This window comes from Falco naumanni, chromosome 4 (assembly GCF_017639655.2).
Source record: "Falco naumanni isolate bFalNau1 chromosome 4, bFalNau1.pat, whole genome shotgun sequence".
Taxonomy (NCBI): domain Eukaryota; kingdom Metazoa; phylum Chordata; class Aves; order Falconiformes; family Falconidae; genus Falco; species Falco naumanni.
The window spans coordinates 65384409-65405698 of NC_054057.1; the positions used below are offsets into that span (position 1 = coordinate 65384409).

Below are 21290 nucleotides of genomic sequence, written 5' to 3' on the forward strand. Positions count from 1 at the left end.
TTGAGGGAGGGTCCCACCGGCCCCCCATCTCACTGGCGCCTTCACTGTGCTCTTGCCGCAGGACCCCCTGGAGCAGTACGGGATCTCTGAGGAAGCGCGCTTCCAGCTGGGAACACGCAAGCAGTAAACCCCTCGCCTGGGCTGACCGAGCTTCTGGCCCCAGGCTCACCCTGGAGGGTCACCCCCAAGGCCCCCCCCACCCCGGGGAAGAACAGCAGCAGTTCCCCACAGCAGTGACCAAGTGACTTTTTAATTTATTAGCCAAATAATTTTGTATGATTTTTTTTAAAAGGGATTTCATTGCACATTCCCACTTGCCCCAGCTGTGGAGGCAGCCAGTCGGAACTGCTGCTGACACGGCAGGCGTGGAACCACCCTGGCTCCCAGGGAGAGCAGAGGAGGGGGCAGTGCAGAGCTCCTGCTGCTCTAGCCCTCCTCTTCCTCCCTGTCCCTCCTGCAGGAGCTACGCAGCCATTCCTGCTCAGGATCTTCCCAAGGGAGCCATGGAGGGTTGGTTGTTCATCCCCTTGCTGTAAGAGGATGCTCCCACCGTTGCAGGGCTGTGCGTGCAGGGTTAACCCTGTCACGCCCTCCTCTGTTCATCACAAAGCCGTTTTGGTTGCCCAAACCCGGAGCCTGATGGCCAAGCTGTGAGCCAGGAGGAGTGGGAAGCCTTCCATTAACGGGGGGGGGGGGCTCAGCACGGGGTCAGCTGATGGGGGACACCCACTGCCCTGCGTTGTGTCCACTGGCGCCTGCCTCTGGGGGTTGTTTTCTTCCTTTCCCTTCTTGGAGCAGGCGGTGCTAATTCCTAGAGGCTTGGTGAAGCTGCAGAGCATTAGAGCGCTGTCACAAACATGTTAGACAAAGCTGCAAAGCACAAGGGAGCTGAGAGAGGGCTGAGAGATCCTGCCTCCCCGCTGCCGTGATCCTGCCTCCCGCTGCCATGCCGGGGGCTGGGCCAAGCTGTGCAGTTATTCCAGCTTCCCAGAGGAAAGCCAGATGGAAGGTTTGTAAAGATAGAACTGCTCCACGTTGGCTGGATGTTTGAGCTTCAGGGGCTGCAGAAGTTAAACCCAGGGAGCTGTGACAGCCGGGCCTAAACCCTTCGTTCCCTGAGCTGCAGCTGTTCTCCCCTTTGGGAGTATCCAAAGGGAAAGACCAGAAAACTGTGTGCCAAGGTCAGAGCTGCCAGGGAAGCTGGGCTGCCTTCCCCACGGCTGCCGTAACCTCGGGAGAAGCGTTAGGGACAGTGTCTTTCCTCAAGGTTCTGCAAAAACTGCCCAGTGATGAGGGACAGAAGGACGCTCCCCCCACCCGCACCCAGGGCTTCAGGAGACCCACTTCCCTGACCCCTGCAGCTCCCCTGGAACTAGACCAGGAAAAGCTCCAGGAAAGGCCCCAGGTGATGCTGTCAGGCGGCTGATGACAGAAGGAACTTGACTTGCCACTGGGGCAGGTACATGCAGCAGGAGGGCTTGGCCTGAGCAGGGGGAGGGGGTGTGTGTGGCCCCCAGCTTTGTTCGTGCTGGCTGGTGGGGGGGCTGTGCCGCTCCCAGCGGGCGGTGAGGTGGGGCAGAGCCTGCTCCATCACCTGGCTTTGAAGGGAAGCATGAGGTCTCTTCCTCTTCGGCTGGGAATTAATGCCGGAATGAGAGCCCGTATTGCAAGCTTCAGTGGCCTGGCCTCCCCTCTTGACCTCCTGCTGCTGGGTACCAGGAGTGCAGCAGATGTCACTGATGCTTCATGTTTAATCTCAAAGCCAAGATTTTTTTCCTTTCCCTCCCCAAACACTCCCTTTCCCTTCAGTTGTTCCAGGTGCTTGCTCCAGAAATTACCAAAATAAGCAGAGGGGCAGCTGCCCTGTGTAGGGAGCCGAGGGCAGGGCGGGGGGAAGCAGAAAACCGGGCGGTTTTGAAGACAGATGGCAACTGGTGGAAGCTGCAAGGAGGGATTAAAATCAGGAACACACAAGAGCTTGAGCTTTAGGGAATTAGTGTCCTCAGATGACTTTCAAGTGCATTTTAATCCTCCCAAGCCTGCTCTGCTTTACCTCAGTGCCAGGGCATGGTCCTGACACGCTGGTGGGGTGCGCAGCAGCTTTTACTTACTGTGAAAAAGGGACTTTGGTCACTCGAGAGAGGACGGATGGACGCACGGGGCTTGGCGGCCACTCTTTCCTCTTCACAGCACGAGCTGAGCTGGGCAGCCGCAGGTCCCCACGGCAGGTCCCGCTGCACTGTGGCTTCAGCCCTGGCTTGTCTGCGGCCAACACCTCCCCCAGTGCTGCCAGCCAGTTCCAGGGGCAGAAGGGCCACGTCCAAACCCGGTTCCCCAGGGTGCAGCATTAGGGATTCTTCAATATGCAAAGTCAGCCCGGATAGGAACAAAACTCTGGGAATGTGGCGGATGCTGGGTCACTCCTAGCAAGGTTCTGGTGCTGCGGCGAGGCGCTCGTGCCTGCTGGCCACCACTGGTAGCCAGCAAAGGGTTCTCAGCCCCGTGCCTTCCCAGATGTGCTCTTCCCAGATGTGCTTGCATCCTCTCCTAGAGGTAGAGCTGACACCCACTTCATCTTCACTGTACGTCAAATGGGCATTTTATCCAGGTGTTACGGGGAACAGTTGGGTGAGCAAGAGAGAATCCCAACACTTATTTAAGAGGCGACAATGGCATTTCTTAACTGAATGTAAGACAAATGCTGTGAAGAGTTACGGGGCCAGCGGCAGGCCCGGTGACTTGGTTAAATCAACTTCTAGAGTAGCGTTAGGACACTGGGTTCGGTTTCAGGAGTAAGGGAAGACGGTACTTTGAGACCTGCATCAACTGCTGGTGATTTATAAATAATTGTTCATTTTTCACACTCCGGTCACTGTGCTTTTTGTATTTCAGTGCCCTGTTGCAGCGAGTGCTGCGTACAGGCTCCCTGAAAGCATACTGAAGCCATTTCTCTTTTATACAGTGAACATTTCCAATAAAAACTTGTTTTAATCTTGGTGGCAGTCAGAGCTGTTCTAAGAAACCAGAGCCTTGGCTGAGGAGGGGTGGCTGCACCCAGCACCGGGAACGGCGGCAGCGCCATCGGTCCTATGAGGAGGAGCGGTGTGGGGAAGGCAGGCGGCTGCCCACAGCCCTGCAGTGGGATTTTATTGAGAGGCTTTTTGCTAACGGCAGTGGCTCGAGTGAGGGACGTGCTCAGGGAAAGGAGCTGCCAGAACCTGCCTAGAGCCACGCAAGCCCGCGGTGAAGCAGCACCTTCACCCTGTTTTAAGACGCTTACGGTGAACGAGCTTGGAAAGCATTACAGCCACCGCTTCCAAAGTTTAAACACGTCACCTGGCTGCGTTCAGTTTTATTATACCAGTGAGGTTGCTGGCAAAAAGGGTCAATGGGGAATGCCACCAGGGCTCATAAAAAGCCCAAGAATTTAACTGCCCTCAGCATTCCCAGGGCTACAAGTGGGGAGGGGGGAGAGCGGGGGGGGGGGGTGTCTCTCCCTGCCTGCGCCCACCGGTGCCACCAGGTAAAGCCATGCCCCAGAGCAGCTCGTCCCCATGGCAGCTGAAGCAGTGAAACGCCACAACAGTACGGTGTATTAAAATACATACACTTTAATATAAAGACAAAACTTCAAAGCATTGTTTCAATTACAAATCAAGGTAAAGACACAAGAAATTAAGTGGAAGGGAGGGGAGAAAAAACTAACTCTTACATTGTGGAGAATTAGAAAGGCAGGGTGGAAATATATATATTATACATACATATATACACACCAGAAGAATTCACGCTACTTCTATGGAAGAATGAAAGGAATGACAGGACAACTTACCAGTATAAAAAAAAACCAAAACAAAACAAAAAAAAAAACAACAAAAAAAAGATAAATTAGGGGAAGTTTGAATTTTAAATAATTCAGTTTAATAGGCTAAATTATATAAACTAATTCCTATTCACTAGGAAACATCCCATATCACTGTTCTAAGAAAATGGGTTTTTTAAAAAATCCATTGAAAAATGGATTTTTATTAGTAGTTAAAAGTTTACTAATCAATTCCTGAGCAACAGCAACCTCATAATCTACTGCTTTCCCCATCCAAGTCCCACTCAGCGAGGGCAGGCTCTCACTCCTAAAAAGTTTAAGTAGAACAGAGACCTAAGAAGTTGGGTTTTAATTTGAAATTGATCACTTCAAAGATTAATAGGTTAAAAAAGCCAAGCAGGATGGATCAACCCATTCCACCTTTTCATCATTAACTCCAGAAACAAGACCTTCCTAAAGAATAATTTGACCGCACCAGAAAAGCAACCAGATGTACCTTGAAAAAAACCCAAAGGATCACAAACTTGAGAACTTCAGGGTTAGCACTGTAAAAATTTAAGACGTGATTTTGTTTTTTAAACTAGAAAAACAAAAAAACCTCTTCAGAAAGAGGGCTGCCAACAGCGAATATACTGGAGAAGTATTTCCAATTTTTTTTTTGTCTCTGGTTTAAACCCTGAAGTTCACAATAATAACATCTTTTATTGCAATCAATATTCAGTCTAAATAGATATTTATATATTTATAAATGCAGAAGGATAAATAAAATATGGCACAACAACATTTTTAAAACTGGTAATCCATCTTTTAGTGAAAACCTGATAGGCAAGCTACGGAAATGTTGGAGCAAAAAAAAGGAGGGGGGGGGGGGGGGGGGGGGGGAAAGTCTTAAACAGCCATAAAACTTCAAATACTTGTACACTGACTACACATCCGTGCTTCCAAAAAAAAGCCAATTATTGTGATTTTTTCCTCAGTGCTGCAAAGATAGTTCACAAAAACACTGTCTAGTTTCTTCTCCCCAAACTGATTTATAAAACACGCGATTGCTGGCTTTGCAGTCCGTGGGACAACAGCCATGCCCTAACTGAAGAAACCATCGTTGGGAGCTCCCACTGCTTAATTCCTCTTGACGGTTTTGGCTCAGACAAAACAACAAAAGCAGAATTTTTCAAGACAGTCGCCTGTGTCGGGCGGGGGGACTCGCGACAAGAAAAACCAACTCCCAGCCGTAACCTGCAGGCTTCCACAACCTGTATTAAAGGGCTGGTTCCAACACGGAGCTGCGGGGTTACACACAGGGCTCCGTCGCCCAGAGCCACCCGGCACCAGCGAGGGCTGGACCCGGCTGGGGGAGCTGCGTGTTCCCGGTGCTCGGAGGCTGAGGAAGGGGCACGGGGAGGGCTGCGCCGGAGGGGGGTCACGAGCAGCAGCTTGGACACGAGCTCCCAGCGCTCCCCTTCCAGCAACGCAGCAAAGCCTTGAGCGGGGCAGGGACCTGACAGAGCAGCCTCTGGTGATATGGGGGGGACATCAGTGGGGCTGGATGGGGACAGTCCGCAGGGCTGGATGGACATGTGCCCTGTGCTGCAGAGCCATCCTGCTGCCTCCAGGACAGGGAACCTCTCCTGCCACCAAGCCCCTGCTGCTGGAGCATCACAAGGGCACAGGTCCCATCGGTCCTCGTGCCAGAGCCACCAACATGCCCACAGACACAGTCCCCTGCGTGATCTCGGTGGAGATGGAAGCGCACACTGGCCCTGAAACTGCTCACAGGGACTCTGGGTCCCACAAAAAAAACATCACCTGAGTGAGAGCCAAGCCCACCCCACTGCAGATCCCAGCTCTGCCGGTGCTCTCCCCGCTCAGCCTCTCCTCTGCTGGAACTCTCTTCCAAGTGGAAAAATAATGGGATGGGGGAGCAGATGCTGCTTTCTAAATACACAATCCTAGCAAGAATCAAACCACACAGGTCCCCGGAGGCGACCCCAAGCTGCCTGTCCATGACCTCGTTACTCCAGAATAAAAGACCTTCTCCCAGAAGGGGAAGCCCAGCAGGACAGGAAGATACAGCCTCCGCAGCAGGGAAGGCTGGGATGAGACAGAACCTGATCACCACGGGAGTAAATCCAGTGTGGTGCGGAGCACCCGGCCGGCAAACGCTGTTGTAGCCCCGCTGCGTTTGTGCACTGAATAGCGGAGCTGGCTCGCTCGCACCCATCTCCTCCCCATCACCCCCCTCCCATGTATCTTCCCATGCAAAGCAACTATCCCCAAACATCTGTACAAGGAACCACAGAACGACAGAGTAGTTTGGTCGGAAGGGGCCTTTAAAGGTCCCAGTCCAGTCCCAGAGGAGGAGGCTGAAGAAGCATCGTCAGCAGCTCTGGGAGGGAGCGCTCCCCCGGCCGGGGGGGGACGGTAGGAACCGACGTGCACACAGCCACACGCCTGGCCACACTGTGCCAAGCCACGCGGCCACCCCAACCAGCCACGGTGGCCAAGCGGTACTGAAGGGATCCTCCATGCCAAAATGCTATTCAAGTCAACGGAACCATCAGGCCTGAAATCTATTGGAGCAGCAGACGGCAAACGAGGAAGTGACTTGCTCAAGCGCTGTTTGCCTAAAGAAGAAAGCTACTCAACACTTTGAGATTAAGTAACCAAGAGTGACAAACAGTTGGGTGAGTTTCAGGCTGAGAAGCGTCAAGTCCTGGGGATTTGAAAGCTCGATTCACAAAACCAGTGACTAGTAGATCCCTCAGGATCAAGTACCGCAGCCTTCCTGCCTGGGGTACCTTGGCGAGTCCTGGCCGGGAGCACAGGCTCCGCAGCCCTGGCTAAGCACCCACTGTGCACTAAAAGATAAAGCGGCTGTCACCACTAGGAAGGAAGAAAATAATATGGAAGCATAAGAAAAGTATTTCTATGCTTGGTCAAGGAGACACGAGTTCCTGCTATTAGAAGAAACTAGTCCGAGCCGGTGACTCTGCCTCCAAATGTCACGTACGGGCAGGACGCGCTGCACTCCCTGTGGCTGGCAGCTTCCCTTCACCTCTCTCCCATTGCATCCACAACCTGAACTGAGAGAAGTGAAGACGTCTCCCATCATTACGATTATCCAGAGTGATCCACAGCTCCTGCAAGGAAACAGCCTCTTTTGCACCAAAACAAGCGGCGACGCAGGGAGAGCTCGACCTTCCCCACCACCCTGTCCACCAGCTCGCTCTCAGCAGCCCAAGTCTCTCCGTCCTCCAGCAACGCTTCCCAATTTCTCCCTCAGCTACAAAAAAAGCAGAGAAATCCAACTGCCGCATGCCCCACACACCTCTGGCTAATGGAAGAATTAATGGAGCACTCCCAGCTCTGCAGCACGGCAGGTCTCGGCAGATCAAGCCCGGCAAGCGCCAGCCGGAGGTAGCAAACCACCAAAGAAGGAAGATCACACAAGGCTTGTTCCTCAAGGCTGACATTTAGCAGCCAGGCACAGGTTTTGCTCAGCCCAATGCTCAGGAAGTTCCTTTTTTTTTTTGGCAACATATGTGCTACAAGATGTATTTTAGCTTCCTGATGAGCCCCTTACTGGCAGCAGTGGTGTGGAGGAGAAGGAACATGTGTGACAGCCACGGAACAACCGGACCCAGCAGGATGTGGTAAAGCAGAAGGAATTCCTTTTTGGAACTGGCTGTTTGGCTTTGATTACTCAGAAGTATCTCCAATTATTGAAAACAGGTTTCAGACCTCTGGCACAGTGCTCCTACAGGAGAGTCACGAGGGTCTTATTCTTGTGACCGTATGATCAGACCATAACATCTCCAAAATATTCCTTCAGCAACCCGACAGCAAGGTAAATCTTTCCCCGTTTCACAGAGAGGAGAAACGAGCTGAACTCGCCTGATCTTATGACAAAGCAATGAAAGGCCAGGGAGCAGGGAAGGCAACAAGACAAATCCCTTGGCAACCACATCCCCGGCTCAGGCAATTCTACCAAAGTGATCCCAAAGCTGCGCTCGCCCGGTTCCCAGCTCAGCGCTGCTCCCTGGAAGCATCAGCTTATCAGGCACCTTCCTGGAAGTGCATCTCACTGGGGATGACAATGCAGTATTTAGATTAGCACCAGTGAAGCGCTGTGGTCACACCATGCGTGGCAGGGTGAAGGTGCCAACGGTGCCAGGCATGGGTGGAAGACGCTGGCAAAGCCAGAGCAGCTCCAGGCTCCTGCAGCACGGGTGGCCAAGATGGAGACATCGGGTCACTGGGAGCAACGCAGAGGTAGATGAAGGCCCGGTCCCAAGGGACCCTGGGAGGCTGAAGCAGATGCTCAGCAGGTTGGCCAGCAGCCTGAGCCCCTTTCAAGCACATCGCAGCCGGGCGTTTATTCCCGGGTCAGCACCTGTTTCCTTTGGCCTTCCCAGGTGACAGCTGGAGAGTCAGAGACTCCAAAATCCTGGGTAGCTGAAAACATTTTGAGAGCCGACATGTGCCCAGCTGCAGCCAGCGGGCTCGTGCTACCAGCCCGATGGCTGCTTGCCAGCACGTCCCGCATGGACACCGCTGACCGCCGATGACCACCGCGCTCACAGGTGATGCTGAGGGACAGCGGGGGCTTTGCTTTTCCACAACACCCACCGGCGGGCAGATGACCAGCTCCTTGCCTGGGGTCTTTGCTCTGAAGGGTCACAAAACCATTTAGGTTGGCCAAGACCTCCAAGACCATGAAGTCCAACTGTAAGGCTAACAGTGCCAAGCCCAGCACCAAACCCTGTCTGACAGCTCCATCCTGCTCACCAGGCGCCAATCCCTGAAATCCTACGAACCTTGGGACAAAGCGCGTCATTCCCACAACATGGACCGGCCATCCTCTTCAGCAGAGGAGTGCTGGGAGCCAGCTGGGTGATGGTCCTCTAGCAGGCACCGGCAAGCACGGCAGGTTCCCCAGAGCCCTGCGAGTCAGCTCCTTCCCCACCGGGCACCTTTGCTCGTGTCCTGTCAGCACCTCGCACACGAGCACAGGCAAACGTTCCCCTCACGGAACAAGTGATGGCGAGTCGTCTCACTGCAAGTCTTCTGCAATTTGGGATGAAGGGGGGCACAAGAGGTCTGAGGAGCACTGGCTCTTGGTCCCTTTTCAGAAGAGGATCTTATAAAAGCAGAGCGATTAAGAGCTTCTTACTTGTATTTCCCCATCTCTCTCATCAGGGATATAAATGATAGGGGGGAGATGTAATTAAGGCTGCTGCCCCTCCAGCAATCGCTCAGGCACAGCCCACCAGTTTAAAGCCTTCAAAGACCTGAGCACTCCGCCGGGTGCTGGGAAGGATGCTAAGGCAGCTCTGCAACTTCTAGTCAACCCAAGGATCTGGAAGAAGCTGGAGCTGCCCACGTCCCAGCTGCAAAACATCTGGGTTACATTGTCTTCCTGGATTCCAGGACATACACTGTGTACGGCTTCTACTAGAAGCTACTGGCTGTTCCTCAGCTGTCACCCTTGGAGCATTTTTGCCCTTTTCCAGGTTTTCATCTTGCTGTTAGTAACTCAGCAGGGCGCACCGCTGTCCTCTCCCACACACAAAGCAGAAACCAGTTCCGAAACGTCCCTCGTTTCCAGCGGCTATCAATCCCTTCCCTTTCCAGTGAGCAAGGCGGCCAAGTTAGATCGTTTCTGCGCACAAGGGCTGCCTAGGGAAGACACACTTAGGAATCAACAAAATAACTGCACTTTGTCCTAAAACTCTACTAAGATCGCCAGGTACAGGGAAAAAGGCTAAACCGAAGCCTGCAGAGGGCTGCGGCACCTCGCCCGCGCCACTCTCGGGAACACGGCCAGCATGGCGCTCGCGACCATTCCTCCCGGATCCAGGCAGCAGGAGAGAGTGCCCAAGGGCAGAGGTACCTCGCCTACTTCAAACACAGAGGCAGGAGTTGAACAGCCAAGGCGTTCAGCCCAGCTTTCTGTGCCCAGGGGATGCTCCGTCAGGTGGCTGGTACAGCAGGGCTCGGCTCTGAGGCAAATGCCCGACGGCTGGAGGCGGGAGACTCCCTAGGGAGCACTAGCGACCTAGAAGGGATTCAAGGACAGTGAGTGCCCGGGCTAGCAGGCAGCCGTTTCCCAAAGCCTAACTGTGTTTCTCCTCTAGTCATCTTGCTGTTGCAATTCCCCTTCTTCTACTGTAGTTTCCTTTCCTGGTGCTTGGTCCAGTCTGAACTACAGACCAGCGTGATTTCTACTGAATGGATCATCCTTCTCCTCACTTTGTGCACTCGAATAAATAAGTTTTTACAAGTTTACTGTGCATTGTACAATCTAAAAAATAAATGAAATAAAGTATATGAAATTTATAATTTTTCATCACATCTCTATAAAATACAGCCGCTGCTCGGAGCAGCGCTTTCTGTACACAGAACACCAAGTCACAATACAATTAACTGCACCAGTTTGATAGTGTGGCAGCACGGTAAGCTAGATTGTGGTGTTTTTGTGAACTACCATTTAGACCTACTTAAAAGCAAAAAAATACAAAAGCAAAATGCACTTCGTCAACAAATGCACACTGCTAACCCATTTCTGAATCAAGTATCAAAACCCTACTAACAAAATACATTGTACTTGGAACAAAAAAAAACCAACAAGCTGAGAAAATCTGCTACCTGCACCAGTACAGACGCGCTATGTTCAGTCTTCCCAACGGTGGTAAAACGGGCCTGACCAATACCAGTGATTACACACCCTGTTCATATGCCAACGCCAGCACAAAACAAGTTACCAGACTCGCTACCAGAATTCACAGTGACTTGAGTGCCACCAGCAACTGCAAACGGCCCAGCGAAGTAGTTCAACGGGGCAGGACCTGGATTTCTTTTGTTCAGCCCGTGCCTGCGCTGGCCAAGCTCGCCTGGGCCACCCCAGGCTCTCCATCTGCCACCCCAGAGGGGAAGACTGGGTGCTCGTTCGTCACAAATGCAATGAAAAACCACCCCGTTAACAGGGCGCCCGGCTCCATTCCAATTAAAATCAAAATGAGATTTTGATTTTCAAAATAGAAGACTGCCTTTCTCTGTAGCTCACGCTGCTGCCAACCAGGCGGATTTTGGTATATGAACAGAGTAAGTTGAATAAATAAACTGCAGACCTTTCCGAGAACTGGGTTTGGCATTGGTCAACCCTCCAAATTCAGCACCAAGGATTCAAACCGGAGGCACAGTTCTGACGGGTGAAATAGCACCAAGAGGAGGCTCTTTACATCTCTGCTGGTGTGCCAGTCCTTTATTATTCAGAGAATTTAATTATAAGTTGTATTTATGATTCTAGGTGGAATAAAATAAGTCAAAATTGTTTTCACTTTAAAAAAAGATAAATACTTTATCTAAACTATCAACAATACAAACTGGAGCTTTAAGCATTTCTTTTGCCTTTTTTTTTTCTTTTTTCTTTTTTTACTCAGATTCACAGTAAATATTTTCTCTGTCGTTTAGGTCTTTTTATGTTTTTATTTTGCCCAGTAGTAAGAGAGTAGAAACCCCTGCACAGGCCAGGTGAGCACCTTTCAGTGGAAGCCGAGTGAAGTTGGTCCACGTTGTCCTTGCATAGGTCACATTGGGTTGAGGTAGAAATCCTAGTTACCTGCACAACAGGAGGAGAGGAAGAGACTCATCTAAATAAAAGACAAAAATCTGCTGTGTGTTAGACGTGTCAATCATTTCTACATCTCTCCGAGACCTCGTTAGCCAGCAAAGAAGGAGCAACTCCTGACCCAACTGCAATTAGACAGAAAGGATGCCTCCAGGAGTGACACGGGGCCCCGCGGGCTGTTGCAGTTTTTAAAGCTTTCTCTGTGTGACCACATCGGACTCTGTCCTCCTGCGACTGACCTCAGGGGTGTGGGGGGAGCATTCCCCCACTCAGCACTCAACCTTTTTCTAGCACACTCTAATCTGCTTGGAATTTTTTATTGCCCTGGGGGAGAAACATTAGGAGAAGCAAAGCAGTTTAGTTTAGCCCCCGATTCCAGAATTCGGCTTTGGTTCACAGGGACTCTGAACACACGTATTCACACCAAAGTCAATGAAACTGCCCAAGCACTTGGCATACGGTTCAAGAGTCACAGGGCACAGGACCGCAACTACGGTATGTCCGTCACACACCAGCTCCCAGCAGCATCATTTCTGCTCATTTGCTCCACAATCCAGCTTTGTCATCCCCTTTTCTCCACACGTCACTTCTGTGCCTTGCCTACTTTGCTCAGAACCTTTTTGTGATAGGGGCCACCATACCCAAGAGCAGGGAGCCTGGCCCAATACAGCCGCAGTTCCAGGTAAGGCAACTTCAGCAGGCGGCTTTCACACTTGAGTCGCCCATGTACACAAAGCCCCGAGCCTAACCCTCCTCACCCCTTCTCCCCCATCTGGTTTCTGTTCGGGGCCTTCCAAGCCCCTTCCGTAAGCACATCACGCTGTTGGGTCTCCACCGGCACACAGGGACCACATTGCTCCAAACTCCTCAGCATCACTTCCCCGTACAGAAGGACGGAGGTAATACTTACGTGCCTCACAAAAGCCTAATGAGGATTTGTTCGTGTCTGTGGAGCAATGTGATGATGAAGACACTATACACAATGCGCAGTCAAAAGAATCTCTCAGGTATATTGTAATTGAGTCATACGTTTTATAAGCAGCAAAGAGTATTCAACCATATATTGTATGCAGCTTTGGTATCAGTGAACAGCAACAACAGCAAAGACCTACAAGAAAAGCACGGAGCAAGCTCCGGGGCCCAACAGACTGATTGAACTTCGCAAGCACAAGTTGTTACATCAGGATGCCACAGAGTATTTTCAGGAACAACAGTACCCAACTCTGTGGTGGTACACTTTATTCTGGAGTCGCTCTGAAGACATTTCAATACCTGCTTCAGTAAGAATGGGTACAGTCTCCAGAAACCCTCCTCTCTTCTATGACCCCAGCCTCTACGAAGCACGGACCGCAGCTGGCCCTGCAGATTCCCTGTATTCTCATTCACAATCTACCCAGGAAGCCAGTGATTGCCAAGTGAGCATAAATACAGCATCTGATGAGTTTGTTACTGTTTGCCCTAGCAGGCAAGTCCAATAAAGCTGCAGTGCACAGATAAATCACACCCCTTCTTTGCTACCTGTAGCTGTGTTTTCCATCGATGCAGGGGGCACATTAACTGCAGCGCAAGACCAGTGCATTTACTCTCCAAGACAAAGCTGCAGCTTGTAACCTGGAGATTTTTAACTTTATGATTATTTAGAGCAGCTGTTGTCGACTGACAATAAAAACAAGACCATCGTGTTGCCACATGCAGTCACAAAGCAGCACCATCACGCGTCCTAACGCTATGCGAACATGGACTTGTGGAGATGCAACAGTCTGCGTCGGAGGGCAAGAAGAGGGGAAGGGGGAATCAAAGTAGACAACAACCACTTCCAATAAGTGTATAAAACCGTACTTAAAAATAGACATTTCCTCCCCGTTACTGATCTTCAGAAATAGACATTTTCATGAAGCAATCTCAACCTGCACATAATCCTAACGTCAGATGAGACAGACCAGAGGTATGATGGTGGGCACTCTTTGTCGAGAAATCCTGACTCCCAGAACAGAGAGTGTTAAGACTCTCCATCCTCTGCCGTCAGATTATCTGCTTCCCACATTTTAATGTTTCACAGGGCCCAACCCCAACCTGTCTCTGAAAAGGAAGAAGCATCATTCAGCATCTTGTACAAAACTCCTCTTTTTTTTTCTCTAGCCTTACCTTACAAAATAAGAACTGTTAGCTAAGCAAGCTCTTTATCGTGGCTTAACCCCAGAAAGGTGCGAAGCATAAGGAGACTGCATGCCAAGTGTAACCCACATAGCGGACGTGCCAGCTGCGTTGGACTGCGTGATCATGGGCGCGGACTGTGCCAGCGCCAAACGGGGCAGAGGCGGGTGATGGACTGTAAAGGAGGGGCGGGAGGTTTTGTGCTGGAGAGAAGCTAGCTTAATAGACAAAGAAGCATTAGCAGACTGGACAGAAGCAGCAGAAGAGGATGGCAAAAAAGCTTCACTGGGTGGGATGGATGGCAGGTTCTGCAGAAGCGCAGGCTCGGAGTTAGAAGCAAGTAATGGAGGAGGTGGGGGCAATGAAACGTTAGGAGGGGGCGGAGGGGAATGGAAAACAGATTGCACTGGCGCTCTGTTGAGGTGCTGAGCAGATCTAGTCTCACTAGATGTTACTAAATTAGAGGAAGGGGGTGGGAAAGATGAGGATGAGGTGCTGGCAACAGCCTGCAGAGGGTTTAAGCTTAGCACTGTGCTGCTAGAGACAGCACTGCTGCTGAAACTGGCTCCAAATTGATGAGGAGAGGAGGCAGAAGGCACCGCATGGTTAAAAATACCTGCAAACAGGAGAGAAAAACTCAGCTTCAACAGATGGGCTTTGTACGGTCTCAAGCGACAAGAGAAACAAAACAAAAAAGCAAAAAAACAAAACAACAAAAAAAAAGGAAAAAAAGCAAAATTATAATAGTTACAGCCCCATACAAAAATATGCAGCATGAGAAGGCAGCAAGCAATGAGAGATAATGGTGCAGGCCAGGAGGTACAAAAGATTTCACTTACCTTTCCTACTGCCAACCTCTAAATGCCACGAGGAAAAATGGTCAGACCCAAGAACTGTCAGTTCTCTACCACAGGGGTAGACTTTTGATGAGATTACGTGGTCTCTAGAGTTGTTTATCTGAAGACTCAAACTGCTGCTCTTCCCTCCCCACCCTCCTGCTTTCCCACTTACAGGGCAGCAGAGGGGAGATTGTATTTCCAGCAAATCTATGTGCTGAGAGATGTGAGAGTTAGGATTTCCCGACATGGTGCCTGAATGATTATGGACAGGTAAGAAAAACTGCCCTGGACACTTAGTAACAGCAGGTTCAGGCTATCTTCTAGCCCTGCCAGCTTGTCTCTGGTCTGGGCCACAGAAGCCAAGGCTGTGCAGGATCCCAGAAGTGCAAGGTGCATATGGCATTGCCCCTCCTGGCAAAGAAATGCCTTTTGTGTCCATTCCGGAGCCAGAATGCTACGCAATTCCCAACACCATCTCCTCTGAAGAGGCACTGATGTTTTACTCTTCCTGGATCATGCTACATCCATTCGAGGCCTAACCTCAACCTTTACTCAAGTTGACAAGTTAGAGATCCTTAACTTGGTACCAGGACAAGTTAAATCCTTTACCTGCAGGCAGACCTAAGTTGGTTCCAACACAGCAACATCTGAACAAGCATACATTATGAAATCACAAAGTCTGGGTGTATTCTTTCATTAAGGTGATACAACAAGCTCATCTAGTAGACAAAGATCATGAGATTTCACTGTGGGGAACTGAACTCATCCTAGCATCTCCGAGAAAGAGAGAGAGAAAGAGAGAGAGGAGACTGGTTATGTGGGACAGATCTGCTTCACATCCTGCAGAAAAGCAAGGGTTTCAGCCCTGGAGAGGCAGCGTCAGACTTTCCTTTAGGCCCTGTCTTATACCAGAGAAAGAGTTCTGCCTACCTCCAACTGTTCCACCTGTAACCCCAGGAGAGAAGTTCCCCATAGTGTGAGAATTAGTCAGTCTGGTTGCAGCAGATGACACGTGGACCAGACTGGCAGCAGCTGGCATTGAATTAAATAAGGACTGCAATACTGAGGAATTTGTCACCGAGTTGAGGTTTGCTTGCAAGGCCATGGGGCCAAGGGGGAACTGCGATCCAGTGGTCAAAGTGTTTAGGAAAGGATGGTGCGTCTGAACAGAAGATGCTGGGTTGCCTGCTGAAGAAACAGCAGTAGAAAGGCTTTTACCATTCAGAAGGCCACCAGACGGAACAGCAGCAGAAATGAAAAGGTTGTGGCCATTTTTAAACTCCACATCTCGGTCCCTTCCTTTGCCGACCTTTCCGTTATGCTGCAAAGAGTTTTTTTCTGAAGATCCCCCAGTACGAATGCTTATGTCGCTGATCTCTTTGCCTTTCACCCCTGACCGATTTAAGTCTTCTTTCGTGCCGCCGAGGCCTTCGAGCTGCCTCTTGTTCAAAAAGGGATTTGTTTCCGATACCCCCACCTCTTTGCTTCGCTGTGACTGGAAACCCAGCGAGCAGTTGGAAGCCGCCACGTCCGAAGCCTTATGTGGAAGGGAAGCACCATCGATAAAGCCGTGTAAACCGATGTCAGCCGACAGCCCGCCGTTGTACGCGAACCCGTTGGCGGCGTTCGTACCAGGGCTGAGCCCATCCGCCCCTGCCGAGGGCAGGGCAATGCTTTTCCTCGCATGTGCCGTCATCTTGGCATCGATGGCAAGGCTGTCCTCGGAGGACAGCCTGAAGGCAAACAGCGAATTCTGGCTCAGAGATGAAACTGACTGCAAGGGACTGTCCGTAGTTTTGGTCAGGTTGATGTCAGAGATTGGTGAAAAAGTTGATTTCCATTTACTGCTGTTCATGTTTTCGTTGCTTTGTGCTTGTTTCCTCCCAGATAAGCTGCCACCTAGTTTGGAAGAAAATTTATAAATGTTAAAAAACAGCAGTCACTGAATCTGTGCATTAAGAACAGGGGTTTCTCTTTCAACACCCACAATTTATCAGTCTGTAATTCTGAGTTTGATCCAAAGGCAGAAATATTGGTGAAATAGCCTAGAAGTCCTTAAAATTCAGTTTACTGCTCTGAAAAAGTTTGACAATGCTGATCTACTTTTTCCTCAGTCTTTGTACTGCAGATCCCTCCCCAAACCTTGAGTGAGCAAAAAGACAGGTTAGATCTTTGGTGACCTGTGATTACAGAAAGAACTGACCCAATATTCTTAATTATTGGACACCTGTCTTAATTCTGATTATTGAAGGACCTGGCAGAAGTGCACTCTGCTCAGCAGGACAGGAGCAGAGAAAAGCCTCCTACTAACAGCTTCAGTCAGCAGCAGACACCCACTCCCCAACTCCAACCATCACAACAAATAATTAACATTCCTCACACCTACCATTTTCAACAGTCTTCTGTGGAGATTTGCTTTCCAATGATATCGTTGCAATTTTCCTCTCAATTCTAGTGGGAAAATAAAAAGGCTGTAACACTCATCGCAGATCTTTTGTTGCACATTTGCCATCACAACCTATTCTGTTCACGTCTTAACAGGTGGCTAGAGTATATTAAGGCAAATCAGCTAGACAGCTGTATGTTACTAAAGACACTTAAAAGCATTAAAAAAAAATCCACAACTTTAAGTAGAAGCTATTATGGAATTACTGCTCTTTGTCAAGATGAGCGCACATTCAGAGGACTTTGTTGTTGTGAAAGAAAAGCAACAAGTAGGCTGTTGCTCACATGTCTATAGTGGTTGCTGTTGCTCACGTGTCTATAGTGGTTGCTTTTCCAGCACCTTAAACAAGAAAAAAAAATTGCACCCCACAGGCAGGCAAGGGGTGGCGAGCACTCAGTTTTCACAGCAACGCATCAATAGTTTGGGGCAGGAAGGGAAGAATTCTGAATCAAGATGAAACTGGGAGTGAGCGGAGACTGATTCCTAGTTAGTATTGCACACACAGTCTCAGCACTCCTACAATGCATCATCCAAAAAAAAAAAAAAAAAATCTGCACTAATTCTTTCAGAGGCCAGGCTCTGTCAGCCTTGCAAACACAGCAACACATTCAAGTACTATTTCCTAAATACCTTCTCTATTCACAATTTCAGCTGTGTAAGAGGCTTGGCATAATGGCATCGGTCCCCAGGCAAAGGGAACAAAGGCAGCTTAACACACCTCTCCAGTCTGGAGCAGCGTTATCAGCTCTCAGAAATCTCATCCTGAAACCTGTGCCTGTGTATTCACCTGCTGCTATTGTGCTCATCTTCGGATCCCTGCTCTTCATCTGATGTTAGAGGAGAGTAATGAACGCCGTTGCTCTGAATGAGGGGCTTTTCCTTTTTCAGTACCGGGGGCTGGTCATTGTCCTGGTAAGGAACAGGAGAGTTCTTCAGGGAGTTTTCAGGAGAGGAAATGGCTGTTATTTCTAAAGGCTGGTTAATGTTATTGACCTGGGCAAGAAGGAAAGAAAGCAGTTACAGATGAGAGTATCCCTTTAGAAACAAGGCATCTTGTTAAGGGTATTAAAAGCAGGCTTAACCCGCTCAGCTTTAGGATATGCCCACAGCTGCTTGTTTAGCACTGCTATTATACCGCACCATCCTGCATTAGAACCTGGGGTGAAAACCTAAATATACCTTGGAAAAATATCTCATTTTCATTCTTTGATTTTACGTTTAAACGCAGAAACAAAGACATGGGATAACTGCATTTCTTTCCAAACTGCCACTGCAGGATCACGTGAACACAACTTCTATAGCTGGCTTAATTATGCAAGAATGCCATATGCTTCTGGCACTCTTACGCTATTTAGTCAATCTTAGTTTAAACTATTTTCAAAATATTTAACCTACAGCCTAAAAATCAACTTCACTGGAGAAACAAGCTCTTTGTCATAAGGGAAGAGATTCTTTTTAATTTTTAATGCTCTGTCAGCAAAGAACTCTTTGAAGAGGTTCCACCTATACAGAAATAGTTCACCAACTTCCCAGCAACTCTTTCGCCTCCCAGAGGGGCCATTTTCACGAAGGGTCTTCACACCAATTGTAGCTACTAGCCCTGTAACAGCCTGCAAGTACATTAAAGAACAGAGCAGTTGAAGCTTATTTCTAATGCAAAGAGCTTTCCCAGGCCCTTCTCTCTTGCTCGAGCTCTTCATTTTTGCCCTTACCATGGAGTTGATATTGAGCGGTGAACCTGATGGTTGCGTAAAGAGTCCAGACACAGTAGGTAAGGATTTGCGTTTAGGGGAGACCCCGGAGTTCCCGCTGAGAATCCCAGTGGAGGATCTCTTCCGCCGGCCTCGCTTCTTCCCATCCTGCGCGTGTGCTTGGCCACAGTCCAGCCGAGCGCTCATGGGCAGAGGACTGTGCTTGTTGGAAGGGGATTGTTTTACATGTCCTGTATTAGGAGAGATTGTAAAGATGATTCTTCTCTTGGCCTCGTTCTCAGGATCTGAAAACGCTGCATCAGACTGAAGATCCCCCTTTGTTCCTTCGGCAAACATCTTCTGAGCATCTGCATATTGCAATACCCCTACCAGGCTCTGGGATGTGCCATTTAACCTGGGGCTTGTGGAGTGCTGGTGAGCAGGGGAGTTTTGCCCAGAGTTCCTTGACTGCATCATTAGCAAAGGATGTTGTGGAGTGGAACTCCGAGACCCTACTGAGTTAAACAGACTCCCAGAGTCGTCCAGAGCTGCCTGATCAACACTATGGTTAAGATGGGCTGGGCTGTTTGTAAGATTTCCATTGACTGCCACGGAGCCAGAAGAGTAAGAAAAACCTGTTGAAAGGGAAAGTATACATCATTGCTTCTGCTGAGTGATAGTTCACAGTGCTAGATTTCTGGGATGACTGGGAGTGGTTTCAGCTCTACCTGCATTAGCTCAGCTGGTGGCCATGTACTGCGGAGGAAACTGCACAGCTGCTTTTTACACAGTGCAGTTGAGGACGTGGCGCTCTGTGCCCAGGGTTTCAGTGAGGAGTTAACAACTTTCACTACTCTCTTGCCAGTTCAGGAAAATGCATGTGTCATATGGAGACATTCTATGGTCTACCCAGTTTTTAAATGGAATGCCAGCTAAGTTTCTTTTGAACCATTATGCCTTTTTGAAATCAGGGCTCCTCTACTCTCGACTCCTTCCTACTGTCAAGGAAGCAGATGGCCAAATTCAGTCTGTTTCCTTCCCCCAGAAAGCAGGGACTTTGCCATCCTCCTTCTCAACATGAAACAAAAGGCTGTGGCTTTGAAAGTGACAGGGGACCTTCAAAGAAACTGTGGCAGAAGAACGTCACACGGGAGGAAGCTTGGAAAGGGAATCAAATCTTTGTCATGGTGCATCATCAGTGGGTTTAGTGCTCTAGTATGGCTTGTCTCTGGGCTGTCTAACTGAAAGGGGTAGAAAGGAGCTTGATACTGTTTATAACAAGTTCTTTTTTTTAAATACTTCATTGGTCTTACAGAAAACTGCAGCCAAGCCCTTCTTTGCAAAACAGATGCTAGGAACAACACAAGCCCCTCGAGATGGTGAACATTCAGAACAAACGCACTCTCTGATGAGGGATCAGCTGTAGAATAGCTTCTGTATGCTAAAGCCTACCTTTCCTGATCCACAACATTTCCATATCCTGAACAGCAAAAGGCCATGACTTCAACAGATGAGTTCAGAAGCAATGCCTGCACTTAAAGGTATCCCTTATCCTCTCCTGTTTGACCTTTCTTCCTACCCGGATACTTGTGCCTTTACAACTGCTCATGAGGCACCACCGTGACCCTGCATTAAGAAATTTATTTTGCTATTACAAAAATTCCACCGCCCTGTAAAATAAAACTTCTAAAGCTAGATCATCAGCGCATAGCATAGCCATGCAACACTTTGCTGGTTTGCCACATTGTCAAGGAAGGAATCTCTTCATCCTCATGGAAGAATTTACAAAAGCAATTATTTATTTACACTACAAGGTGCTGCCGTCCAGGTAAAGGCACCCCAAACCAATACTTTTATGTCAGAACGCAGCCAAGCCGCAGGCACGTACTATCTCAAAGCATCATCCTCTGTGACTCTCTGCTCTTGTTACAAAAGGTACATTTATCTGGCGCCCTACTGCCCAAATGGCCTGTAGCACTCTGAAAACTCTGACGCGTGCCCTGGGGGATGCTGTCACGACAAGACAGCACACCTGCGCGTAGGTGAGGCTGTTACCTGAGGTAGCCAAAGCCAGTGGCTTGTTTCCAGCAGCATTGCTTACGCCATTATGAGAGCTAGCACCAATCTGCTTTTCAAGTGTCGATGAGTCTCTACTCTGATGAACTGGGCTAGGTGTGCTTCTCTGGGGGGAGAGAAACAGGCATTTTAGTACAGGAAGCATACTCAGAAGTCACCAGGTTAAAGACAATTCACATGCGTTGGTAGATCTACCAAGGAAAGGGGCTCTACTACCTAAGTGTCCTAGATTTTGCTTGTTTTGAGAGAAATGCAGAACAGCACGTTACGGGACAAAAATAAATACCGTGATTAATTATACTGCAATAGTATCTAGCTTACAACAGATACCAGGCAGATAGAGGGAGAACGGGCTCATTGGCCCAGCAAGTTTAGGCTCAGGACAGCACTGCGGTCAGAATGAGTGCCTCGGTCCGCTATTTCATAGGCAGCCGGAAAGGAAACAAATGGTTGTATCGTGCCCCCAAGGCTGTGCGCATGAAATTCCCCCAAAACAACCCAAACTGTACGTGAAACACATTAGGCTATGTTCCCTGGTACACTGAGGGTACAATCAACGAGTGGTGTTTTCCTAAAGCAGGCAAAACAATCATGCAATGGCAGCCTGAATAAACGGCGTGTTGAAGGGAGAGAT

General features: G+C 49.4%; 2 protein-coding genes across 9 annotated transcripts in view; one reads left to right on the forward strand and one right to left on the reverse strand.

The window, feature by feature from the left end:
• PLEKHJ1 (pleckstrin homology domain containing J1) overlaps positions 1 to 4689 on the forward strand; it is an 18802-nt gene extending 14113 nt beyond the window's left edge. The window contains exon 6 of the mRNA XM_040591846.1: positions 62 to 4689. Coding sequence (XP_040447780.1) covers positions 62 to 127 — 66 coding nt within the window. The 3' untranslated portion in view covers positions 128 to 4689. The remainder of the gene's footprint in view (positions 1 to 61) is intronic.
• DOT1L (DOT1 like histone lysine methyltransferase) overlaps positions 3594 to 21290 on the reverse strand; it is a 76477-nt gene continuing 58780 nt past the window's right edge. For 3 of the 8 annotated variants that reach the window (XM_040591838.1, XM_040591840.1, XM_040591842.1), the window contains 6 exons: positions 20636 to 20762; positions 18602 to 19215; positions 17677 to 17882; positions 16830 to 16894; positions 15374 to 16342; positions 3594 to 14220 (listed from right to left, as the gene is read on the reverse strand). In XM_040591838.1, the coding sequence (XP_040447772.1) occupies positions 13631 to 14220; positions 15374 to 16342; positions 16830 to 16894; positions 17677 to 17882; positions 18602 to 19215; positions 20636 to 20762 (2571 nt within the window). In that variant the 3' untranslated portion in view covers positions 3594 to 13630. Of the gene's footprint in view, positions 14221 to 15113; positions 16343 to 16829; positions 16895 to 17676; positions 17883 to 18601; positions 19216 to 20635; positions 20763 to 21290 lie in introns of those variants that run through there. The other 5 variants (XM_040591839.1, XM_040591843.1, XM_040591841.1 and 2 more) reach the window with 5 other exon arrangements.